The sequence below is a fragment of the Manis javanica genome, chromosome 2 (assembly GCF_040802235.1).
Source record: "Manis javanica isolate MJ-LG chromosome 2, MJ_LKY, whole genome shotgun sequence".
NCBI lineage: Eukaryota > Metazoa > Chordata > Mammalia > Pholidota > Manidae > Manis > Manis javanica.
This window is the reverse complement of record NC_133157.1, coordinates 114623883-114650736: the sequence shown is the minus strand read 5'-3', so window position 1 is coordinate 114650736 and position 26854 is coordinate 114623883. Positions and strand designations below refer to the sequence as shown.

General features: G+C 39.8%; 1 protein-coding gene across 1 annotated transcript; it reads left to right on the top strand.

The window, feature by feature from the left end:
* Positions 1 to 1640: 1640 nt before the first annotated feature.
* On the top strand, positions 1641 to 22032 carry LOC140847814 (neuroepithelial cell-transforming gene 1 protein-like). Its single transcript, XM_073229163.1, has 10 exons — positions 1641 to 1766; positions 16024 to 16131; positions 16539 to 16706; positions 17108 to 17170; positions 17499 to 17595; positions 17736 to 17812; positions 18518 to 18775; positions 19218 to 19388; positions 20335 to 20521; positions 21650 to 22032. Exons 1-10 carry the CDS (start codon positions 1656 to 1658, stop codon positions 21925 to 21927), a joined length of 1518 nt encoding a protein of 505 aa, XP_073085264.1. The 5' UTR covers positions 1641 to 1655; the 3' UTR covers positions 21928 to 22032.
* The last annotated feature ends 4822 nt before the right edge of the window (positions 22033 to 26854 follow it).

The following is a 26854-nucleotide window of genomic DNA, read 5'->3' as shown; positions in this document are numbered from 1 at the left end:
CAGTTCTTTTAATATTCTTTCATTCCTGGAGATGCTTTTATCTCTCTCTGCTTCAGCTTCTCTTTATTCCTGTTTCTCTGATTTTCATTCCATTTATGGTTTCTTGCACCTCATCCAATCTACTAAGTAGTCTTTCCAGAGATTGTTTTATTTCTGTATTCTCCCTCTGGACTTCATCCCTTAGCTCTGCATACTTCTCTGCAGGTCCATCAGCACAGTTATGACCTTTATTTTGAATTCTTTTTCAGGAAGTGGTTAAATCTATCTCCCCAGGCCCTCTTTCAGGGGTTGTCTGGGTAATTCTGGACTAGAACAAATTCTTCTGCCTTTTCATGTGGATAGAGGTAGTTGTAATCAGGTACCACATGTGTCAGGTGGCAGAACAAAATCCCTTCCTGGTTGCTGGTCTCCCTGCCCTTCTCCGCTGCCTGTGTCGGTTACCTGATAGGGACTCATAGATCATCTTTTCCAGTAAGACCTAAAGCACAAGAGATGGTCTCCAATGTCTGCAGAGGAGATTTTGATTAGATGTGAAGAATTTCACAATAGCACAGATTTTTCAATGTCTACAGAGGAGACCCAACTAGAGAGAATGTAGCCCAAACAGTGCCCCTCTCCGTGGGCTGGCACCATAAGTACCCCAGCTTCTGCGTGAAAACTCTGGTAGCTCTCCCAGAGACACCTGCAGCATGCCTGAGAAGCAGGCTGTCCCAGTAAAATCCCCTGGCCAAAGTCCACTGCCTCATTTTATGAGTAGAATTTTGGTTCTTGAATCCAGACTCTTGCGGCCTTATGCAAGTCCCAGACATAGCACAGTCATAACTTACAAAATAAAAGAGTTCCCAATGGAGAGCACTGAGGATGGAGCAAGGCTATATCTGTATCCCAAAACCTGTAGGGAAATGTTCATCTGTTCCCAAACAGAGGTTTTCACTAAAAGGGAACAAAACAGGCAAAGAGGTTTTGCAACAAGCAAGCCCTCAGATTCAAAGCTGTGGGGCACCCAGGACTCCAAAGAGCTAACCCAGACTTCTTTAACCCAGAACACAGGACAGTCCACAGGGAAAGGAAGGGCATGTGGCATCTGACCCCATCCACAACCTCACCTTTCACCAGCAGCCTGCTGGAAGGGAGGGCCCTACTGGGAAGAGAAGACAGCTCCCTCCAGTGGAGGTAAAGCTTTACTGTGATCGGGGCTCTTTATACAGCAAAAACAAAGCCATAGTGATGGCTTCTGGAGAATGAACAGCCAAGTGTTTCTTTCAATGTGTATTTCATTCATCCATCCATTTACAGTTATTTGTTGAAAGTCTGCTATGTGCCTGATACTGTGCTGTTTTCTAGAGATTGAGAAACTCCTGCCCAGGGGCAGCTAGGTGAGCAAGCCACACCCACAGGTGTGCTGCAGATGCCTCAGACCTCAGACTTCCCTGGTACTGGTGGTGCCATCCAAGTGAGAAAGGGGCGTGGCCAGTAGGTAGCCTAGCAACAGGCCAGTAACATCATGAGGTGGTTAACATTCCGTGAGAATACTGGCCATAAGAACCCCAACTGCCCCACACAGCGAACTTGCCAGGGGCTGAAAGCCTTTGCCAAGACAAGTGGCGAAGTTCACAGTGTTCACTGATTACTAAGGAGAAAGAAAGGCAGCCCTTATGGGTGGGGTGCTTCAACGGGCTTCCCCTAGGAGGGAGCAGAGAGTGGATTGTCTAAGGGAAGCACAGGAGGAGGCACGAGAACGCCAGATGCAGAGAATTAAGGTGAAGGTAAGAGCTGCTGAACACTGAGCTAGCATTACTGTGAGGCGCGGTAGAAAAGGTAAAGTTTTGTGTCAGAGGAGGCACTCGGGAGGGGAGAGAAAGGTGCCATAGGCCCCGGAAATGGAGGAGCTGGGGAAGGATGAAGGCTGTAAGGCTATCAGAGTGAATCAAGCCCAAATCCCTTTGGGAATAGGGTGTCTACTCCCAAAGGAGTATACTGGGTATATATCTCCTATCCCTGAGTATATTTTGGGGATTGATATCCTGCAGGATCTATGGTTTCAGATCACTGCAGGTGAGTTCAGACTGAGAGTACGTGTGGTGAAGGCGGTTTTGAGGGGACATGGTATGCACCTGCCTATAGCTTTGCATGTGCCTCGGCGGGTGACCAATACCAAACAATACAAACTGCCTGGAGGACATAAAGAGGTTGGAGAAACTATCCCGGAGCTGGAAAAGGTAGGTAATACAAAGCCCACCCATAGTCCTTTCAATTCCCCAGTGTGGCCAGTAAAAAAGCCAGATGGCTCCTGGCATGTGACTGTGGATTACAGAGAACTGAATAGTCATACCCCCTATGCATGTTGCTGTCCCCTCTATTGCAGGCCTGATGGACCCTCAGCCGTGAATTAGGAACATATCACTATGTGCTGGATCTTGCTAATGTCTTCTTTTCCGTTGACATTGAGCAGGAAAGTCAGGTACAGATTGCCTTCACGTGGGAAGAATGGCAATGGACTTTCACCGTCCTTCCACCTGGATACCTCCACAGCCCCACCATCTGTCACAGACTTGTAGCCCAGGACATGACTACATGGGAGAAACTGCCAGTGGTGCGGCTGTATCATTATATTGATGATGTCATGTTCACGTCCGATTCTCTTTCAGATCTAGAAGGTGTAGCACCTAGACTGCTACAATATCTACAGGAGAAAGGATAGGCTGTGAACAGTACCAAGGTTCAGGGACCTGGTTTGTCTGTCAAATTGTTGGGGGTTGTCTGGTTGGGTGAGAACAAAGCTATACCAGAGGCAGTTATAGATAAAGTCCAGGCCTTTCCTTCCCCTAAAACTATAGCATTGCTACAGGAGTTTCTGGGTCTTCCAGGCTACTGGAGAGAGTTTATCTCACACTTGGCACAAATTCTGAAACCCTCATACTGGTTGGTATGAAAAGGTATCAGGTGGGAGTGGGATGAAACTTGTGCATCTGCCTTCACTACAGCTAAACAGGCAGTGAAGGCCGTTCAGGCCTTGAGTGTGATAGACCGATTAAGGTCCTGTGAGCTGCATGTACATGTGACTGAAGATGGTTATAGCTGGGGTCTCTGGCAGCGGCTTAAATGAACTTCCAACGTATTGGATTCTGGTCACAATGTTGGAAATGGGTAGAGGTATGATACACTTTGATAGAAAAACAACTGAATGCCATGTATCACTCCTTACTGGCTACAGAACCCATCACTGGAATGGCCCCGATAAGGGAAATAACCACCAATCCCATCTTGGGGTCGGTACGAAACTGGACGCAAAAGCCAAGGAGTGGTGTGGCACAAATGCCCACACTGGCCAAGTGGGGTTCTTACCCAAAGCAGCATAGTGCCCTCTCTAGTAGCCCCTTAAATGAAGAACTCCAACGCTTACTGGCCGGTGATATATACTAGTGAAAAGCAGGAATAACTTGCGTTTGAACTATTAGTAGGAGAAAGACCCTTTTGGGAGGGAATAGCCCCTATACCTGAAGATGCATGGTACACAGACAGCCCCAGCCATGGGCAGTCCCCAAAATGGAGGGCCATAGCTTTCCATCCTAAGACTAAGACAATATGGATGGAAGATGGTGGGGGGAAGTGCAGCCAATGGGCAGAGTAGCAAGCTGTGTGGCTTGTGATCAGCCAGGAGCCCTCCCCTATAGTTGCCTGCACTGACAGCTGGGCTATCTATCGGGGCTTGGCCCTGTGGCTACCAACCTGGTACCATGCCAACTGGCTGGCTGGTCACAAGAATTGTGGCAAGACTTATGGGCCTGTAGTCAGACTAAAATAATTACAGTATACCATGTGACAGGTCATTTGTCACTGGCATCCCTAGGAAATGATAAGGCAGATAAATTGGCCCAGATACATTGGTTAGAAGGTAAGTCTGCCTCTGATGTAGCCCAGTGGTTACATCACTGTTTGTTGCATGCGGGGCAAAAGACAATGTGGGCTGTAGCCCGTCGGTGGGGCTTGTCTTTGACCTTTGACGAAGTTAGTAGAGCCCGGCAGGAGTGTGCTGTATGCTCCAAAGGGACTTACACCGAGTTCACATCAACATTGGACAATAACTAAGGGGCCTATACCCCTCATCAGGTGGCAGATAGACTTTATTGGGCATCGACCTGTGTCAGAAGGGTATCGGTATGCCATGATTCATGTGGACATGGCTACTGGACTTCTGGTTGCTTTTCCTACCCGTTGTGCACACCAGCAGACAACAAATAGAGGCCTGAAGCGACTCTCTGCTGCCTATGGATGACCTTAGGTAAGTGAGCGTAATCAGGACACCCATTTTACTGCACATACACTGCTAGAATGGGTGCCACAGCTGGGAATCAAATGCAAGTTTCATGTGTCATACAATCCTACCACAGCAGGCATGACAGAGAGGCACAGTGACTTGTCAAAATCTGGACTAACATCAGTTACTAATAGTCTGTGGGGTCAGTCCGTCTGTTTATGGACCATGCTATGGTGTTTGAACGAGACACCCCAAAAGTGGGCCATGAGTCCCATAGACATGTTAACACATATGGCTGCCTCCCCTATAGAACAGCAAGGACAAACCAAGGAAGAATCACTGAGGCCGAGGTTTGACCACAAGAATAAAATCTTGCTGCCAGCACCAACTGCACTGAACCCTGGAGACTCCATTGAGTGGACATGGCCTTGGACCTTTCGACACCTGGACCAACAATGGCTGGCTCTCCTGGCACCTTGGAAACAAGGCCTAGAAGCTGGCCTCCTGTGTGTTCCTGGAATAACCTCAGAGTGGCCCCCAAAGGTCACACTTGTATATCCTGAACAACCAGAAGGCAGGAGCATCTTACCTGGCAGTTTTGTTTTATCTTTATGGCCAGTGCACACAAATCCAGTAGCACTATGTATACAGATTCTTAAGTAACCCCCATAGGGAAAGGAGTAAAAGTATGGTATACAAGACCTGGATGGGACCCCGTTCCTGCCAAAGTCCTATCACAGGACTATCTTGCATGCATCCTACCTGATGGACCAGATTTGCCTATGTTGTTGTCATTTAAACATGTGTCTTATCACCCCTAAGGTCTTTGTGGATTGGGAACTTCCTCTGGCTTGAGGATTATTATAACTTTTGTTATCTGTATGAAAATCTTGTTGTATCTTAATTTTTGTTATTATCTCTAAGTTGTTGTTATTCTCTGTTGCTGTTGTGGAATCTGGTGACAGTGCTCCAGGTTTCTCGCACAGGGACCACTGGGGAAGATTGAGAGCATGTAGATTATAAGGCGAGAATCCTGGAGTGGTGGAGTGTGGGGAAGTTGGGGGTTCTATTGCCAGGATGCTCACTGAACTTAAGCCACCTGATGGTGTAACTGGCCTGCTGCTAGTCTGCTACTTCCACGCCTTTAGGCAATGAGCTATTATTGCACCATATAGAGAGCTCAGCCCAGTGCTCTGGGAGGAGGCAGAAATGCTAGTGGTCGACCCACTGCCGTGATAACAAGCCAGGTAATAAACACTTTCATCCCAAAGAATCGTTCTACTGTCATTTCTTTGGTCACACTGAATCCATAGCGAACTCGCCGGGGCCTGAAACCCATTGGCCAGACAGACCCTCACCTCGTATCTTAGAGGTTTGATAGACCTTCTTTTCTTCCAAGATAACAAGATACTCCAGGACCACTTGCACTTTCTTTTCTGCTCCACACCTGAAACCAGTCATTTCTAAAAGCCCTGGTTTCCTTAGGAAATGGTAGAGGCTAAAATCTGGGCATTTTTATGCACACTCCTTGGATTGATCATTGTTTCTCATCCTGTTTTATGAGCAGAGCTAGGAAATATATGTAATTTTTAAAGATAGAATAGATCATGAATTTATATTCTTTCAAATTCAAGGCTAAGGGTTTTTCACTTAATCTTGTCAGTCTTATTATCTAGATCTCTTTCAACTACACCAAAATTCTGGGTTCCTGGAGATACTGACTTAATTATTCACTTGATTTCCCCATGGGTCAAAGACAGCAGTCTACATTTCTATAAATTACTACTGCATTACTATAAACGTTCTACTTACTGAAAACATTTTATGTGTTACTTGGCATTTTCTTTTGCTTTTTAACATATAGGTCATAGTAAGGATGTACAAATCACCGTGTTTTCAAATTACTGAACTAATTCTTTTCTGTGTGTAATTATGACAACTCGCTTATTTCTTTTGTGCTATAGAGACATTATTCTACTCCACATTTTCTGTTTCTTATCATAGTTTTCAATGGGATGCATGATTTTTTCTGTTACTTTTAAGTGCAGTAAGTTTTCCTGTAATTTTAGGTCAGAGGAGTGGGTCAAATAGCCTGTTTTTCAGCTTTGTAATTGTGGAGTAGTCTCTTCTGTTGTTTCCACAATGTGATTTTTAAAAATACAACCCTAAGGCTATCTGAGAGCTTTCCTTTGACCCACCTCTCTTTTATCTGAACTCTTTCTTGTCTTAGTTTCTCTTATTCTGTTCTGCTCAATTTGAACCCTTTTCCTTAACGTATTTCTCAGAGCAATGTTACTTTCGAGAGTTTATAGGGCCCAGACTGCTTCAGCACCAATAGACCTTACTGTGTGGCAGTGTTCTTACTCTCAGCCTGAGAATTCAATCCTTGGAGTCCTTCCCAGGCTAGTCTCCTGTTTTCATGCCACTGAAGGGCCCTATGCTCAGGGCCACCAGAGAAGTCCAGTTGTCTTTTCTCCGCATCTTTGGGCACAAATGCTGACACCACGTAGGTCTCATATCTGTCTGGTTTGTCACTATTTGACAAACTTTAAAGGTTTTGGGGTAAACACTGTGTCTTCATTTTGGTGTACCTTGGCGTTTCTGTTTTGATATGCTTTTTTTTCCCTTTAATTTGAAGAGTGTAGACCTGTTAAAGATTTAATTTATGTAGTAATGAGTGATCCAGCAGAATGATGAAGCTGGTCAGAGTGCTGTGAAAACACAGATGTATTCTAGTCCCTGAAGAGTAATGGAATAAGGTTGCTAAATCAGGTGCCTAGCAGAATAATAGCTTTATCTGCATACCTATCTGCAAAATATTTCCTGTGCTATCAGTTTTCTAGAGTTAACATCTTACAGATATAACCCTTATGGTTTTAAAAAAAAAAAACATAATCAATAACAAATAGTGAATCAAATAAAAGATACATGGCCCTCGAAAATGAGGTAATCCATTGAAAAGCATTCAGGCATCCTTTTTGTCCGATTTCAGGTTCTGGATATTTCTAATTCTTTCCTTAACTTATATCACCTTTCTGACATACGTTCTTTCATAGCTAATTTTGGAACACACATTTTTTTTTTGTGAACATGTTTTTCTATTATGCTTTTTTCTTTTTAGGTATTTTCCTTTCCCTATATCTTTCTTCTTCTGAAAACCTTGAAGATTTCACTGTTCTTCTTTTCTATTGCTCATTATTTTGTAAAATTAGTTTTAGAAAGGAGGACTGACTTGATATATAAATCTTAGGACAGATATTATATTGTATTATATTATAAACTAATATGAAAAGACAAATTGCTAAAATCAGAAATGCAAATGGACATATTAATACCAATTTACAGAAATAAAAAGTATTATAAGAGAGTACTATGAACAGTTTTATACTAGCAGATTAGATAATTTAGCTGGAGTGAACAAATTCCTAGAAATGCACAACCTGCCAAAACTGAATCATGGAGAAAATCTGAATGCACCTAGAACTAGTAAAGAGATTGGATACATAAACAAAAACATCCCCAAAAGAACAAAAAGACCTTGAGGAGATGGTTTCACTGGTGAAGTCTACCAAATACTTAAAGAAGAATTAACACCAATCCTCAAATTCTCCCAAGAACTTGAAGAGGAAGAGCATCTCTTAACTCATTCTATGAGGCCAGCATTACCCAGACACCAAAGCCAGACAAAGATACTACAAGAAAAGAAAACTATAAACTAACATCTCTTCTGAGTATATATATAAGTTTTCAACAAAATAATGGTAAAATAGTTGCAGCATCATATTAAGCAGGATTATATACAGTGACAAAGTAAGGATTATTCCTGGCATGCAAAGATGGCTCAACAAATGAAAACCAGTCAATGTTATAACGCCATATTAACAATTAAGGAAGGGAGGGGGAAGAATGATTATCTCAATGATGCAGAAATAGCAATAAAACAAAATTCAAAATATCCTTTCATGATTAAAAAAATCTAACACACTTAGAATAAAGAGGAAATGCCTCAGAGATAAACAAGAGGTGGTATATATACACATTGGAATATTATTCAGCCTTTAAAGGGAGTAAGATTCTGATACAAGCAATAACACTGATGAACCTTGAAAACATTACACTAGGTGCAGTAAGCCGGACACAAAAGGAAAAACATATGATTCCTCTTATATGAAGTTCTTAGAATAGTCAAATCCATAGAGACAGAAAGTAGAATGGTGGTTACCAGGGACTGAGGGGTAGGGAAGATGGGGAGTAATGGGTACAGAGTTTCAGTTTTGAGAAGATGTCAAAAATTGTGGAGAATAGTGGATATACTTGTATGACAATGTGTACATACTTAATACCTCTGATCCCTACAGTACTGTACCCTTTAAAATGTTCACTTATATGTTACATGTGTTCCCTCACAATTTTTATTTTATTTGTATATTTATTTTGGTATCATTAATCTACAATTACATGAAGAACACTGTTTTCTAGGCACCCCCCTTCACCAAGTCCCCTCGATATACCCCTTCAGTCACTGTCCATCCACGTAGCAAGATGCTGTAGAATCACTACTTGTCTTCTCTGTGTTGTAGAGTCGGCCCCGTACCCCTCCACACATTATACGTGCTAATTTTAAGACTCTGTTCCTTTTTCTCTGCCCTTATCCCTCCCTTCGCGCCCATCCTCCCCAGTCCCTTTCCCTTTTGTAAATGTTAGTGCATTCGTGGGTTGTGTGATTCTCCTGCTATTTTGTTACTTCAGTTTTTCTTTGTTCTTATACTCCACGGATGAGTGAAATCATTTGGTACTTGTCTTTCTCCACCTGGCTTATTTCACTGAGCATAATACCCTCTAGCTCCATCCATGCTGTTGCAAATGGTAGGATTTGTTTTCTTCTTATGGCTGTATAATATTCCACTGTGTATATGTACCACCTCTTCTTTATCCATTCATCTACTGATGGACACTTAGGTTGCTTCCATTTCATGGCTATTGTAAACAGTGCTACGATAAACATATGGGTGCATCTTTTTCAAACTGGGCTGCTCCATTCCTAGGGTAAATTCCTGGAAGTGTAATTCCTGGGTCAAATGGTATTTCTATTTTGATTTTTTTGAGGAACCTCCATAATGCTTTCCACAATGGTTGAGCTAATTTACATTCCCACCAACAGTTTAGGAGGGTTCCCATTTCGCCAGAACCTCACCAACATTTCTTATTGTTTATCTTTTGGATGGTGGCGATCCTTACTGGTGTGAGGTGGTATCTCATTGTGGTTTTAATTTGCATTTCACTGATGACAAGCGATGTGGAGCATCTTTTCATGTGTCTGTTCGCCATCTCAATTTCTTCTTTAGAGAACTGTCTATTCAGCTCCTCTGCCCATTTCTTAATTGAATTATTTACTTTTTGCTTGTTGAGGTGCGTGAGCATCCAACCCTTTATCGGATCTGTCATTTATGAATATATTCTCCCATACTGTAGGATACCTTTGTTCTATTGATGGTGTCCTTTGCTGTACAGAAGCTTTTTAGCTTGATATAGTCCCACTTGTTCATTTTTGCTTTTATTTCCCTTGCCTGGGGAGATAAGTTCATGAAGAATTCACTCATGTCTATGTCTAAGACATTTTTACCTATGTTTTTTTCTAAGAGTATTATGGTTTCATGACTTACATTCAGGTCTTTGATCCATTTTGAATTTACTTTTGTGTATGGGGATAGACAGTGGTCCAGTTTCATTCTCTTACATGTAGCTGTCCAGGTTTGCAGCACCATCTGTTGAAGAGACTGTCATTTCCCCATTGTATTTCCATGGCTCCTTTATCGAATATTGATTGACCATATATGTTTGAGTTAATGTCTGGAGTCTCTATTCTGTTCCACTGGTCTGTGGCTCTGTTTTTGTGCCAGTACCAAATTGTCTTGATTACTGTGGCTTTGTAGTAGAGCTTGAAATTGGGGAACGAGATTCCCCTCACTTTATTCTTCCTTCTCAGGATTGCTTTGGCTATTCGGGCTCTTTGGTGTTTCCATATGAATTTTTGAACTATTTCTTGCAGTTCATTGAAGAATGTTGTTGGTAGTTTGATGGGTATTGCATCAAATCTGTATATTGCTTTGGGCAGGATGGACATTTTAACTATATTAATTCTTCCTAGACAAGAGCATGGGATTCGTTTAAATTTGTTAGTGTCCTCTTTAATTTCTCTTAAGAGTATCCAGTAGTTTTTGGGAAATAGGTCTTTCACTTCCTTGGTTAGGTTTATTCCTAGGTATTTTGTTTTTTTTGATGCAATTGTGAATGGAGTTGTTTTCCTGATTTCTCTTTCTATTGGTTCATTGTTAGTGTATAGGAAAGGCACAGATTTCTGTGTGTTAATTTTGTATCCTGCAACTTTGCTGTATTCCAATATCAGTTCTAGTAGTTTTGGAGTGGAGTCCTTAGGGTTTTTTATGTACAATATCATGTCATCTGCAAATAGGACAGTTTATCTTCTTCTTTACCAATCTGGATTCCTTCTATTTCTTTGTTTTATCTAACTGCCATGGCTGGGACCTCCAGTACTTTGTTGAATTACTGTGGGGAGAGTGGACATCCCTGTCTTTTTCCCAATCTCAGAGCAAAAGCTTTCAGCTTCTCACTCTTAAATATGATGTTGGCTCTGAGCTTATCATATATGGCCTTTTTTATGTTGAGGTACTTTTGCTGAGAATTTTTATGGTGAACGAATGTTGAATTTTGTCGAATGCTTTTTCAGTGTCTGTGGAGATAATCATGTGGTTTCTGTCTTTCTTTCTGTCTATGTGGTGGATGAGGTTGATGGATTTTTGAATGTTGTAACATCCTTGCATCCCTGAGATGAATTCCCGTTCGTCATGGTATATGATCCTTTTGATGTATTTTTGAATTCAGTTTGCTAATATTTTGTTGAGTATTTTTGTGTCTATGTTCATCAGGGATATTGGTCTGTAATTTTTTTTTTTGGTGGGGTCTTTGCCTGATTTTGGTTTTAGGGTAATGTTGGTTTCATAGAGTGAGTTTGGGAGTATTCCCTCCTCTTCTATTTTTTGGAAAACTTTAAGGAGAATGGGTATTATGTCTTCTTTGTATGTGTGATAAAATTCCATCTGGCCCGGGTGTTTTGTTCCTGGGTAGTTTTTTATTACCGCTTCAATTTCTTTGCTGGTAATTGGTCTGTTTAGATTTTCTGTTTCTTTCTGAGTCAGTCTTGGAAGGTTGTATTTTTCTAAGAATTTGTCCATTTCTTCTAGGTTTTCCAGCTTGTTAGCAGATAGGTTTTCATAGTATTCCCTAATAATTCTTTGTATTTCTATGGGGTCCGTAGTGATTTTTCCTTTCTCATTTCTGATTCTGTTGATGTGTGTTGATTCTCTTTTTCTCTTAATAAGTCTGGCTGGAGGCGTATCTATTTTGTTTATTTTTTGAAAGAACCAGCTTTTGGTTTCATTAATTTTTTCTATTGTTTTATTCTTCTCAATTTTATTTATTTCTTCTCTGATCTTTATTATGTCCCTCCTTCTGCTGATTTTAGGCCTCATTTGTTCTTCTTTTTCCAATTTCGGTAATTGTGATGTTAGACTTTTCATTTGGGATTGTTCTTCCTTCTTTAAATATGCCTGGATTGCTATATACTTTCCTTTTAAGACAACTTCGTTCCATCCCACAAAAGTTGCAGCTTTGTGTTGTTGTTGTCACTTGTTTCCTTATATTGCTTTAATCTCTACTTTAATTTGGTCGTTGATCCATTCATTATTTAGGAGCATGTTCTTAAGCCTCCATGTGTTTGTGAGCCTTTTTGCTTTCTTTGTGCAATTTAGTTCCAGTTTTATACCTTTGTGGTCTCAAAGTTGGATGGTAGGATTTCAACCTTTTTTAATTTACTGAGGCTCTTTTTGTGGCCTAGTATGTGGTCTTTTCTGGAGAATGTTCCATGTGTACTTGAGAAGAATGTGTATCCTGCTGCTTTTGGATGTAGAGTTCTATAGATGTGTTAGGTCTATCTGTTCTGGTGTGTTGTTCAGTGCCTGTGTCCTTACGTATTTTGTGTCTGGTGGATCTATCCTTTGGAGTGAGTGGTGCGTTGTCTCCTGAATTGAATGCATTGCATTCTGTTTCCTCCTTTTGTTCTGTTAGTATTTGTTTCACATATGCCGGTTCTCCTTTGTTGGGTACATATATATTTATAGTAGTTATATTTTCTTGTTTGATTGACCCCTTTATCATTATGTAATGTCCTTCTTTATCTCTTGTTACTTTCTTTGTATTGAAGTCTATTTTGTCTGATACTAGTACGGCAACACCTGCTTTTTTCTCCCTGTTGTTTGCATGGAATATCTTTTTCCATCCCTTGACTTTTAATCTGTGTATGTCCTAGGGTTTGAGATGGGTCTCTTGTAAGCAGCATATAGACGGTTCTTGCTTTTTTATCCATTCAATTACTCTGTGTGTTTTGATCGGTCCATTCACTCCATTTACATTTAGGATGATTATTGAAAGATATGTACTTATTGCCATTGCAGGCTTTAGATTCGTGGTTACCAAAGGTTCAAGGTTAGCTTCTTTACTATCTTAGTGCCTAACTTAACTCGCTTATTGAGCTATTATAAAGACTGTCCGGTGATTCCTTATATCTCTCCCTTATTCCTCCTCCTCCATTCTTTATAGGTTGGGTGTTTTATTCTGTGCTCTTTTGTGTTTCCTTTAACTGCTTTTGTGGGTAGTTGATTTTTTTTGCCTTTAGTTAGTATTTCGTTGGTCTGCTTTCTTTGCTGTGATTTTATTTTCTCTGGTGACATCTGTTTTGCCTTAGGAGTGCTCCCATCTGGAGCAGTCCCTCTAAAATACCCTGTAGAGGTGGTTTGTGGGAGGCAAATTCCCTCCACTTTTGCTTGTCTGGGAATTGTTTAATCACTCCTTCATATTTAAATGATAATCGTGCTGGATACAGTAATCTTGATTCAAGGCCCTTATGTTTCATTGCATTAAGTATATCATACCATTCTCTTCTGACCTGTAAGGTGTCTGTTGAGAAATCTGATGATAACCTGATGTGTTTTCCTTTATAGGTGACCTTTTTCCTCTCTCTAGCTGCCTTTAAAACTCTGTCCTTGTCATTGATCTTTGCCATTTTAATTATAATGTGTCTTGGTGCTGTTGGGAATTCTGTGTACTTCCGTGGCCTGAACGATTATTTCCTCCCCCAGTTTGGCGAAGTTTTCACCAATTATTTCTTCAAATACACTTTCTATCACTTTCTCTCTCTTCTTCTGGTACTCCTACAATGCGAATATTCTTCCATTTGGATTGGTCACACAGTTCTCTTAATATTGATTCATTCCTGGAAATCCTTTTATGTCTCTCTGCATCAGCTTCTATGCATTCCTGTTCTCTGGTTTCTATTCCATCAATGGCCTCTTGTATCTGATCCATTCTGCTTATAAATCCTTCCAGAGATTGTTTCATTTCTGTAATCTCCTTCCGGACGTCATCCCTTAGCTCTTGCATATTTCTCTGCAGCCCCATTAGCATGGTTATGACCCTTATTTTTAATTATTTTTCAGGGAGATTGGTTAGGTCTATGTCCCTAGATTCCTTGTCAGGGGAGCATGTCTAGGTTAGTCTGGTCTCTATCAAATTCCTCTTCCTTTTCATGGTGATAGAGGTAGTCGCAGGAAGCTGGTGCATTTGTCAGCTGGGGACAATGTCCCTTCTTGCTGGCTTGTGGCCTTCCTCTTTGGAGAACAGCGACCCCTATTAGCTTCTACTGGGCAGCTGTGCACAGACAGGGTTTCTAATTCATACCCAGCTGCTGTGAAAGAAGCTCTGCCCTGCTGCCTCAGGCTGATGCTCTACTATGGCAGACCGGCGTCCGAGGGGACGAGGGCAGGAGGCAGTTTATCTCCGTGAGGGGCCTCTGAGCTGCGCTGCCGCCCAGCGGGTTAGGAAACCCGGATTTCCCTGGCATTCCCAGCTGCTTAGCTAAGTGTCCAAGGATGTTTCCGTCCAGCTGTGCGGTCCCTGTCCCTTTAACTCTTTCAAAAAGCATTTGCTTTGCTTTGTCCCAGGGGCGCCGAATGCAGGACCCACTCGCACATTTTACTGTTCCATTTCCCTAGTATCCAGCACATGCTGCACTGTGTGTCTGTGCTCGGGTGCAGATGGCTAGGGCTGGGTGTTCAGCAGTCCTGGGCTCCCTCTCCCTCATGGCTCCGACTCCTCTCCTTCCGCCTGGAGCTGGAGTGAGGGGCGCTTGGGTCCCACCGGCCACGGCTGATGTCTTACCACCTTTGCGTGGTGCTAGGTTCTCGCACATGTCAGTGTAGCCTGGCTGTTGTCTGTATCTTGTAGTCTCTCTTTTAGGGACAGTTGTATTTGTTGAATTTTCAAAAATATATATGGTTTGGGGAGGAGATTTCTGCTACTCTACTCATGCCGCCATCTTGGCTCTGTCCCCATCATCTGTCATTTTTAAATGGTAGTCTTTACTTTTAAATGGTAATTTTAATGTAATTTTTAACTCTATGTCCTTCTGCAGTCTCATCAAAATCATTTTTTCAAGAATGCCACAGTTGTCCAAGGCATCAAATACAAACAAATAACTTTACTGCACAAACATTATAAACATAGAACTGTTTTTTGATCAGCCTTCTTGATTTCAATAGCTTTATGAGTCATGTAATGGTATACCTCCATTTTCCTACCAGTAACGGAATAATGCACTTTGTAAACTTTTGAGAACCTTGAATAATAAGTGGTTTGCTATACTACTATTATTTGTTAAATAATACGTATAGAATTATACTCTGAATTTGTGTTAAGTTAATGAGTTAAATATATGAGTGAGGCTCTAATTATTTATAAATCCCAACCTTTACTGGGAAGTGGGGATAATTCCTAAGAAACTTTAACTTTAGCAACTGCTAACACATCCTGTGTTCCAAGCACTGTTCTGAGCCCTTTCAGTGTAATTTATTTAATCTTCGTAACAACTTCATAAGAGAAGTTTCAGTACTCACTCCTTCCTACAGAGGAGAAAATGGAGGCCCAGGGTGTTCCCTTGCAAGTGCTGGAACCAGGGCTGGAGCCCAGCCGTCTAGACTCCTGAGCGACTCCCTTGGCCACCGTCCTGCCCTGTGGAACACTTCCCACGACAGGATCCTCCCTGCCTTCAGAATTCACCATTCCACCATTAGACGTGTGCAATTACATGCTACTCTCTGACTGAAGTATTTAAGAATGAAATTATATCGTGTCTAGGATTTGCTTTAAAATACTCCACCAGGGGCAGAGATGAAACAGATTATTTCATCAGAAATTACTGAAGCTTAATGATATGTACATGGGATCTATTCTGCTGTTCTCCACTTTTGTGTACGTTTGAAATTTTTCGTAATAGTGTGATTTTTTAAAATTACTCTCTATGTTAAACTTAAAAGGTCTACAGTGTTCTAGGAGGTCATTTCTTTAATTTTAGTCTTTCTTGTGTTTAATGTTAATTTTTGGTATGTTCTCAGTGATACTCAGATCTTTAACTGGAATTTCTTGCACCATTAATTTTTGTATAAATTATTGCTACTCAATAGTGTTTTTAGTATTATAACAATGAGGAAAACATTCATTTTCAGAATCCCATAAAGTTCTATACTTTACAACATGTATATACTAGCTTTTGAGAGGGCTCAATTTTGTCCAAAGTTGTTTAACATCATTGTACCTAAACACACATTTAGTATAACCTGATTTTGTTTTTACAGGAACCAAGGAATAAAAGAGTTTCACCTTTAACTCAACGTATATCCTTGGCAAATTTAATCTCTCCAGTGAGAAATGGAGCAGCCAGATGCTTTGGTCATACAGTACAGGTAAGGGGAAATGGGGCTGGGGGTGAGTAATGAAGTGAGGAGGCTTTTTTCTAAAAGCTTAAAATTGGTATTTTTTCCTTGAGGTGTACTAACAGGTTTGCACACTTACTAACCATAAATTTCCCTTTGGAATATGCTGGTAATAAATACAAGAACAATATTTATCTACTCTCACTATATTAATTTACATCATCTCTCAAAGCATGATCTTGGATAGGTTGCATATCTCAAAGTAGTTTTGGCTGATAATATTTTACAATGATAGATTGAAGCTTGGATAAATGCCTGGAGAAATTCTCTGAATTTTGTTTTCTAATTTGTCTATTTTTTTTTAAGAAAAAGAGGAATAATTACCATGTCCTCCAAAGCTTTTCTCTTTTGTTCACCTCTTTTATTCTTCTGTTAAGCCATTTACTCATCATGGTGAGAGCAGATTCCCAGCTTCTGCCCAAAAGTCATCATGCAGCTCGAGAGTCCCAATGCCTGCCAAAAGGAGAAGTAGCGTCCTGTGGTCAGAGACGTTAGGCGTCAACATTAGAGAGTCTTTAACTGCCAAAGAAATCAAACGTCAGGAGGTAAGCTGGCATTCAGTAGTGAGACCATATACATTGGTTTATACTAAAAAAAATAGTACCTGTTTTTTAAATAGGTGTTTTGCCAGAAGATTAGCAAACTAATACCTAAGGCAAAATCAACTTGCAATTTTGTATTTGACAGTAATTCTTAATACACGCTAAGCAACACTTTGTGATTGGTGGGGGTCATCGGATTGAACTCTTGATGGGGTAAAGTTATAATACATAGGGCACGATGTAAAACATTGAGACTCAATTCTGAATTTTAGTTTTCAGACTGAGACACTTTAAAAAGGACTGATTGAAACATCGGTTAAATAATGGTGAATATCAATTGTACATAATTTTCCTTTCTCAGCGGAAAGGATGGTGACTTATGATGTTTGCTTCATTTTTTTTAGGCAATATATGAAATGTCCCGAGGTGAACAGGACTTAATTGAAGATCTCAAACTTGCAAGAAAGGTCAGTGTATAACTTTTTATCATACACTCTGGTTTTTAGAAATCATATTTAACGAATTCTAACATAGTTTTCTTTTTAGAAGCAGAAAATATCTACTAGTGAATACTTTTTTTTTACATGAGCTTTGTTAGACACATCTTCAAATATGAATGTTAGTGAGAGAGTCTTTTAGGGGGATTAGCAAACATATACTTTAATTTCTTCTGTTTTACAGTAGAATCCACAGTAGCTTTTGAACAGTTACTCAAACTTGCATTCAAGTACAGATGTCTCATAATGTCTTCTTTGCTTGATCTCTCTTAATGATGCATTTCTCCCCCTCTGGTAGGCCTACCATGACCCCATGTTAAAGTTGTCTATCATATCAGAAGAGGAACTCACACATATATTTGGTGACGTGGATGCTCACATACCTTTGCATGAAGGTGAGATATGCTACTTAATTTTCTTTAGAATCTTGAACAGCAGGAATAGAAGTGTAAGTTTAAATCTAAACTTGTAATTTAGTGCTGCATTATATTAAAAATAAACCTCTTCTCGGTATTTCTGCTTTCTTATGCTTCAGATTTGTTGGCAAGAATAGGAGAAGCAACCAAGCCTGATGGGATAGTGGAGCAGATTGGTCACATTCTTGTGAACTGGGTATGTAGTATTTTACTCCAGATAGTTTTTCACAAGTACATGCCACACTTGTCATTGTAGTGAATATCAGAACCACTGGATCCAGGAACTGGATTATAGAAACAGATCAACAACACATTAGAATTGAACAAATTTTTGTAGCTATTAAGAACTTACAGTCTATGTTTAAAAACGTACTTGATGAATGATAGAGTTTTGTTTTAAAAATGTTCTTCCTTGCACAGAGTTTTTACATTATATGCCATTAATTTTCTGTTTCATTCTTTCAGTTAATATTTGAGTGCCTGCCAGATGCTTGGCACTGTTGTGGGAGGGATCACTGGGAATTGAGAGATAAAAGGCAGTCTCTCCATGACTAATCTAGTGAGGGATAGTCAACTTAAAAAACAATCTGAAGGTTGGTGATGAAGGTGATACAGGAAGGCTATGGTGTCCTGGGACTAGAGAAGACTAGCATCTAACTAGTTGGGGAAAGTAAAAGTCATGAGTGTTTGGTTGAATTAGGTAAATTAGGGAAACTAGAAAAGGGTGTTTGGTGTTGGCCCAGAATACTCTACTCCCCCTAATATCACCTGCAGGACAATGCTCACAGCTTGTCAGCTTTCCAGAACAGCTGTGAGCTTTACGTTTCACGTTCACAAGCTTACTAATGGACTGACCATAGCAGGAACTTACCGTACTTTGTTTTCTCGTGTCACTCTTCAGTTGCCAGGCTTGAATGCCTACGAAGGCTACTGTAGTAACCAGCTGGCAGCCAAAGCTCTTCTTGACCGAAAGAAACAGGATCCAGGAGTCCAGGACTTTCTCCAGCGATGTTTTGAGTCTCCCTTCAGCAGAAAACTAGATCTGTGGAGCTTCCTCGATAATCCCCGATGTCGCCTAGTCAAATACCCTTTACTGTTAAAAGAAATTCTTAGACATACTCCAGAGGACCACCCTGATGTTCAGCTTTTGCAGGAAGCTGTAAGTACTCCAACTAATGATTCTTGTGTTTTTCAAATTTGTACATTAGCTTGTCTTAGAAAGTTATGCAATGCTACTCCCAATTATGCATAGTGACTCAGCATCGGGAGGTGTTTGGTGGATGTTTTAAGCACCCCATATGCTCGTGCACCACACACTGAGTAATAAAGAGGCAGGACACAATCTGTATTTATATTCTAATCAAAAGACTGGATTCTGGTCTTACCACTTCCACTAGCTAACTGGAGAACTTTGGGCAAATTACCTATTTAGGCTGAAACTGTTTCTTCATCTGTAAAATGAAGGGACTGACTGAATTAACTAATTTCAAGAGTCCCTTCAAGCTTTAAAATTCTATCATTTTGATGTGGTGTTTTAGCCCTGTAGGGACACTGACTACATTACTCTGAAAAGACTCCATCAGTTTTTTGATAATTTTTAGATATTGATAATACAAGGAGTTCTCTCCGAAATCAACTTGAAGATAGGAGAGTCAGAATGTCAGTATTACATCGACAGACTGGAGTATCTGAATGAAAGGCAGAAGGATCCTCGAATTGAAGCAAGCAAAGTATTGCTTTGCCACGGGGAGCTGAAGAATAAAAATGGACGTGTAAGTGTATCTTAGAACTAATAGGAAATGAGCCATTGCTTCCCTTTCCCACCCAGTTTGTTTCCAAATAGATTATGAAGCAGGTTGTAAAATGGACTCATCAAATAGTGAAAGGTTACTGGTTTTTGTTTTTTGTTACCAGCTTTCATAACGCACACATTTGGTTTCTGTCTCTACAGAATAACTTAAACGTCTCTGGATAATCAATAATATTTTATTTTTTAGCTTTGCAGCATAAATCAATTAGGCTCACAGTTTTTCTGAATAAATTATTAGCTCCATGTTTCATAAAAAAATGATCTGTTAGAAGATTTTTCTGAAGAGTTGATAGTGATGGAAGTAGTTTTAGCATTACTAACCAGACTTCTGCAGCAGACTAACTGGAAGCAAACTTACTTTTAGAATTTTAATTGAAAAAGTACCTGCCAGACCTGAGTATAAGCATGAGTGGTATTTTTATTTTCATTATTTGCTTTTCAGAAGCATGATTAATAAGTTGAGGTTCTTTTTGGAAAAAGATGAAATCTGACGTCTCTGATTTATATTGTGAGTCCCTGCTGTTCTTTAAAAGAGTGAAATTTGTGTGGGATAAAGTAGAACCATTAACATTTTTAGCCGCTTGCATACTTTAAATCCTTACTTTGTTAGAAAACTTTGGTATACAATCCTGGTCTTTCCACGCATGTTCCTACTGATAGGTCTTTGTGGGGTGCAGTGATTACTCTGCTGCTACCTCATCTAATGTTATAAGCCAATTAAAAGTTTTTACACTCTGAGATTAGACAGGCTATCCAAGCAGAACATGCATAGCGTTAGAATCCTCTTTCTGAGGTCATCTATAAGGGGAATCTCAAATAAACGTGATGAAATCAGTCATGTCTAAATTCCAATCACTTAAAATCACAGGGTTACACACATAGGAAGTATTTGTTTCTCATTTCTGCAGAAATTTTACATTTTCCTCTTTCAAGAAATCTTGGTTTTGACTCGGCCTGTTACACAAAATGAGCGTCACTCTTACCAAGTTTACCGACGACCAATCCCCGTCCAAGAGCTGGTCTGGGAAGACCTGCAGGATGGAGATGTGAGAGTGGGAGGGTCCTTTCGAGGGGCTTTCAGGAGCTCACATAAAGGTAAAAATACAAATTGTAAAATCGTTTCAATTAACAAACTCAGAGACTAAGTGAATTTAGTTGTAATCTTTAAAATTCTGTCTCAGATTAATATATAAGAAACATTTAAATATTCAAACAATTAAACCCCCCCCAAAAAAAATCTGATTTAAGAAATGAGAACCTGAATGGAAATTTTCTGAAGATGTACAGATGGCCAACAGACACATGAAAAGATGTTCAGCATCATTAATCATCAGGATGTGCAACTCAGAACCGCAATGAGATATCACTTTACACAAGTCAGACTAGCTAGTATTAAAAAATGAGTAACAAATATGGGCAAGATTGTGGTGCACTGCTGGTGAGAGTGTAAATTGGTGCAGCCTCTGTGGAAACAGCGTGGAGGCTCCTCAAACAGTTAGAGAGGAATACCATATTACCCAGTAACTCCACCTCTGAATATTTACCTGAAGAAAACAAAAACACTAATTCAAAAAGATATGTGTACCCCTATGTTAACTGCAGCACTATTTACAATAGCCAAGATATGTGTCCATCAATAGATGAATGAATGAGGAAGATGTGGATACATGTGCAATAACTCAGCCATAGAAAAGAATTAAATCTTGCCATTTGTGACAGCATGGATGGACCCAGAGGATACTGTACTAAGTGAAAAAAGAGAAAAACAAATACCATATGATTTCACTTCCATCATACAGCGTCTGAAAAACCGACAAAACAGAAATAGGCTCATTCAGACAAAGAATAGGTGGTTGCCATGGGGGGGTGGGGTATTAGGCAAAATAGGTGAAGGGGATAAAGAGGTGCAAACTTCCAGTTACAAATTAGTCACAAACTGAAGGTACAGCATAGGGAAAATAAAAAAGAATTCTGTTTCCACACAAAAAATTACAAATGAAAGGATTCCATTGTCCTATAGCTGCTGCTGTCATCAAGTTGTGCTCTGACACCAGTAGGTGCATCTAATAAATAATGTCCCAAGGCTTTATTTAATGCATCCATCTAACAAGTGTACATGTATAGAAATTCCAGCACCCACGCCAAGATTATATGATCACTTTATCTACACAAACTGTTTTTAAGTCTGATTTCCTTTCTTTTTTCCAATTTTTCTTTTCCTAGCTAAAAATATCTTTAGAGTTGGCTTTCAAGACCCCTCTCCAGGCCAGTCTCACACTCTGCAAGCCAATAATGTGTTCCACAAGCAGCAGTGGATCAACTGTATTCGAGCCGCCATAGCCCCTTTCCAGCAGGCCACCAGCCCAGCCGAGCTGCAGGATTTGCCCGAGCTCCATGAGGAGTGCGAGGAGAACAACCCCTCTGCTGGGAATGTCGAAACCCATAGAAGGGCATCTACAGCATCCAGTGTGACCCAGGTCGAATTTGATGGGGACGCTTGAGCGTGTGTCTCCCCTGCGTGCACCACAGACGACATGAAGAGTGTCAGAGTGCACTGAGCACAGCCTGGCTTCCCAAAGCCAAGGGACAAATCTCCATTGGGTATTGAACGGAAAGAGACTTCAGTATAAAGGAAGTTCTGTGTATTACTGGCGCAGAGCCTGTTTATTTATAAATGTATACAGTTTGGGTTTTCTTGTAATGTGAGCATGGGAGTGTTGCAGGGTTACTTAATACTAGTCTTCACATTTTCTGTTTTTGGTTTTTTTTTTTTTAATGGCAGCTAAAGATATAGATACAGATTACTGTTAAAACTGCAACCTTCTTTTTTAAGATATATTCTCATAATTTACAGCATGCAAGCCTGGTGGGTTTTTTTTTCTCTCCTTTACTATTTTTTTTTAATCATCACACTTTTGTTTTCTTTGAGAGGGCATCTCTCATATTTATTGATCAAATGGTAGTTAACAACAATAAAATTCTGTATAGGGGACTCAATGCACAATTAATAATCAACCCCAAGCCTAATTCTCAACAGTCTCCAATCTTCTGAAGCATAACGAACAAGTTCTTACATGGTGAAGAAGTTCTTACATAGTGAATAAGTTCTTACATGGTGAACAGTGCAAGGGCAGTCATATCACAGAAACTTTCAGTTTTGATCACGCATCATGAACTATAAACAATCAAGTCAGATATGATTATTCATTTGATTTTTATACTTGATTTATATGTGAATCCCACATTTCTCCCTTATTATTATTATTTTTTTAAATAAAGTGCTGAAGTGGAAGGTAGATGCAAGATAAAGGTAGAAAACATAATTTAGTGCTGTAAGAGGGCAAATGTAGATGATCAAGTCTGTGCCTATAGACTAAGTATTAATCCAAGCTAGACAAGGGCAACAAAACATCCACGGATGCAGATTTCTCTCAAAATGGGGGGTGAGATTCTAAGCCTCACCTCTGTTGATCCCCAATTTCTCACCTGATGGCCCCCCTGCGACTGTGCCTGTCTTAGGTTGTTCCTCCCTTGAGGAATCTTACCCGTCTCTGGCTAACCAGTCATCTTCCGGGGGCATACAGGGAAATGTAAAGTTGGTAAGTGAGAGAGAACAATATTGCTTGAAAAGGTTAGCTTTTTACTTCTTTGCAGATTTATTCCCTGTGGCTTCTATGCCCAGCATTTGTCTTGAGGTATCTTTACCACTTGGAAGAATTATAATACTTGTTAATTTTCAATATGAGGGATGAATTCTACTAAAGGGTTGTAATTAGGAAGGAAGAAGAAAAGCTATAGAAGTAGCAGATGGAAGAAAACATGGGAAGATTGATTATTTCTTTGACATATCTTCTTGTAGAGTAACATAAGCATGTATAGGTTTTAACAAACTACTAATTAAATTGCGTACACACATTAACATAATAGGAATACGGCTACATAACAAAAGCAGACCTACAATTACCAGCAAGCCTGGTATTTTTAATCAAATGAAATATTTATGGAATGGGTTTCTTCTTCATTATAAATTCATTAGGACTTTCCAATACCTACCTACTGTGATATTTACAATATCTACCAAACCTTAAAATTTTCCAAATACTGGGATTTTACCAGTGTTTCTTTGATAAACTGCATGTGCAGAATTTGAAATTTTAACATTGGCTCCTAAATTATACAAAGAATACAGGTGTGTAGTACATTAGAATTTATACTGAAACATAAGTTCCTCTTGAAACAAGGTATAAAACTTTATACAGATTTTCCATTTTATGAACTGGAATACTTTATATTAGTTTTTCTCACTACACCTTCCTCATTTTCGTTCACTTAACCTGGCAACTATTTTATTTTTTCTTCTTATGAAGTAGTTTTTAGTATTTGCTTTATTTATTTTTTACTTTGACACCTTTACAGATTGGTAGCCTTTATTTTTTCCACCTTGATAAAAATGTGTACATATGTGCATATATATATATATATATATATTTTTTTTTTTTTAAATCATATTACCTTTATCAATGGAAACCAAGCTATACTGTTTTTGAGCCAATTAAAAAAACTGCGATTTTTCCAGTGTAGCTTTGCAAGGTGGTGAACACACATGAACTGATGCAGTGTATTCTGGACTACTGAAAGAAAACCACCATAAGGGTTTTGTTGAGAGCCTTAGTGTTGTCTGAAAAGCAAGAAGGGAGGCAGTTGGCTGCTAATACATAAAAAAGAGGGAAAAAGAGTAGTTTAGTCTTAAGGTAAAAATATCTGGTTGTCCTAGAACATGCAAGAACATAGTAAAAGCTAAACTTGAGGGTGTATAGTAAGGTATACAAGGCTTGGGGAAAGTGAATTTCATTTGTTGGTTTATAATACCTGCAAATAATGAGTTAGAAAAGAAGCAGGTGTGTTGAAATTCTGACCATATTTTATCACTTTTAGTGGATTTATTCATAAGAGGTAAAAAGTAATGAATCTTCTACTCTAAAATATTTCTGTTCAAATGCGATCAGTCTTTAAGTGGAGGACTAAATGCTCTGTCACAGCAGACTTATAATATTGATCATTCAAGGAAATGTTGACTATTCTGTGAACTATATTTGGCCAGCACAAGTGAAAATAGAGAAAGATTGTAAATAGATCAATCCAAATGACTTATTTTATTTTTTTATATTTTTGCTATCATTAATCTACAATTACATGAAGAACACTATGTTTACCAGGCTACCCCCTCAGCAAGTCCCCGACAGACCCCACTACAGTCACTGTCCATCAGCACAGCAAGTTGCTGTATAAACACCACCTGTCTTCTCTGTGTCGTATAGCCCTCCCTGTACCCCGGACAATACTGTACATGCTAATCGTAATGTCCCCTTTCTTTTTCCCTGCCCTTATCCCTCCCTTCCTATCCGCAGTCCCTTTCCCTTTGGAAACTGTTAGTCCATTCTTGGGTTCTGTCATTCTGCTGCTGTTTTGTTCCTTCAGTTTTTCTTTGTTCTTATACTCCACATATGAGTGAAATCATTTGGTACTTGTCTTTCCCTGCATGGCTTATTTCACTGAGCATAATAACATCTAGCTCCATCCATGTTGTTGCAAATGGTAGGATTTCTTTTCTTAGGGCTGAATAATATTCCATTGTGTATATGTACCACCTCTTCTTTACCCATTCATCTACTCATGGACACTTAGCCAACCTATTGTAAATAGTGCTGTGATAAACATAGGGGTGAATCTGTCTTTTTCAAACGTGGCTGCTGCATTCTTAGGGTAAATTCCTAGAAGTGGAAGAATTCTCTTCTTTTTTAAGGCTGAGTAATAGTTTCTTTCTCTGTCTCTATGTCTGTGTGTGTATGTGTGTATGTGTATATATAAAACATTTTCTTCATCCATTTGTCTGTCAGTGGACACACACAGAAGTTCCTTCCATGTCTTGACTCTTGTGAATAATGTTGCAATGCACATGGGATGCAAAGACCTCTTTGCATACTGATTTTACTTACTTTGGGTATATATCCATAGCAGAAATTGCTAGATCATATAGTAGCTCTATTTTTAATTTTTAAGGAACTTCTACACTTTTTCTTTTCTTTCTTTTTTTTTTCTTTTGCCACACTGTTTTCCTAATAGCTATACCATGCCACTTAACTTTTTGTATCTTACTTTTTTTCCCTCCTAGGAATGTCTCGAGCTTGTTGTACTTCGTAGAATTCCACATTTTCCCTCTTAGTATCATGCACATAATAAACATCAGTTCCTATTTGTGCAAAGAATGGTATTTTACTCTATTAGACCTAGAGATTAACATCAAATGGTGAGCACTGCGTGGAAAAGTAGAAACCCTGAGCTTCTCCCCCAGAGCTCTAGATGTATCTCCTGGTCCTTATGAGTGACTGCTGCTGAGTCTTTTCTCCTATTGTCTGTGTGTTTGGTATGCAAGATGTTTCTTTGTTAAATGCATACAAAAAGTCACAAAGACCAAGGCTCTGAAATTTTACCTTTAAACCAATTTCCAGATATTTATCTTATATTAATATAGTCCAACATTTGTACACACAGCCAGTACCATAGTTCTTTAGTGTGTGCAGTTGCCATCTCCTATATCTGGCCTTTGGGGTTACCTGGCAGCTACATTTCCATCAATAACTATGAAAAACAATTTGTGTGTGTGGATAAAGTGAAGAATCCTATGGCCAGGATTCTCACCTGCCCCTGGTTGGCTAGCTCACTACACATGTGTGGGCAATACATGGTTATTGAGTCTATATAAAAAGCCCAGCTGCAACGCTGCCGGTGAGCAGAGACGAGGTGGGGGTGGTGGTACTGCTGAGGACAAGAGACTGAGATGGCTGCATGGGTATAGACAGGCCCAGAGGCACAAACTAGCTTGCTGCATGCAGACTCACTCTGAGTGGATGGGATTCTAGTGATTGACCTGCCACTGTGAAAATAAAGTTGGGTATAACCCTTTCACCCCAAGAACATTCTACTGTAATTTCTTTGGTCACATGGAATCCATATTGAACTTGCCCAGAGCTGAAACTCATTGGCAAGACAGTACTTTGAGACAGTTTTCAGGTCAGGGACAGGCAGGCAGCATCCAGGTAAGGGCAGCAGATTTCCTGAGGTGGAGATGGAGCTGAGTGTCCAGGGAGACCGACACAGTCAGAGTTGGCCCAGAAGACAGAGTAAAGGCAACACCGAGAGATACTCCAGAGGTCTGAAGCTTGTGGAAAGACCACTTAAGGGTCCTTCATTTCTGCAGAATATTAGTCATCAAATGGGTGTGAAGAAACAGCTGAAGGCCAAGAAAACAGCCACCTTAAAGGATGAGAGAGAATAACACTCAGCTCGCAGGGACCAAGATTAATGCCTGTTCCCACCAGCCAGCCAGAAGCACCTTTAAGTCTGTGATTCATGGGGCATCAGGTAGGG

Excerpts from the sequence above, each read along its gene's own strand:
- LOC140847814 (XM_073229163.1), top strand. The coding sequence starts at position 1,656 with ATGGGTGGGGTGCTTCAACGGGCTTCCCCTAGGAGGGAGCAGAGAGTG. Across the intron at positions 17,171-17,498 it reads ATCTCAAACTTGCAAGAAAG|GCCTACCATGACCCCATGTT; the intron begins GTCAGTGTATAA and ends CCCCTCTGGTAG. Across the intron at positions 20,522-21,649 it reads TTTCAGGAGCTCACATAAAG|CTAAAAATATCTTTAGAGTT; the intron begins GTAAAAATACAA and ends TTCTTTTCCTAG.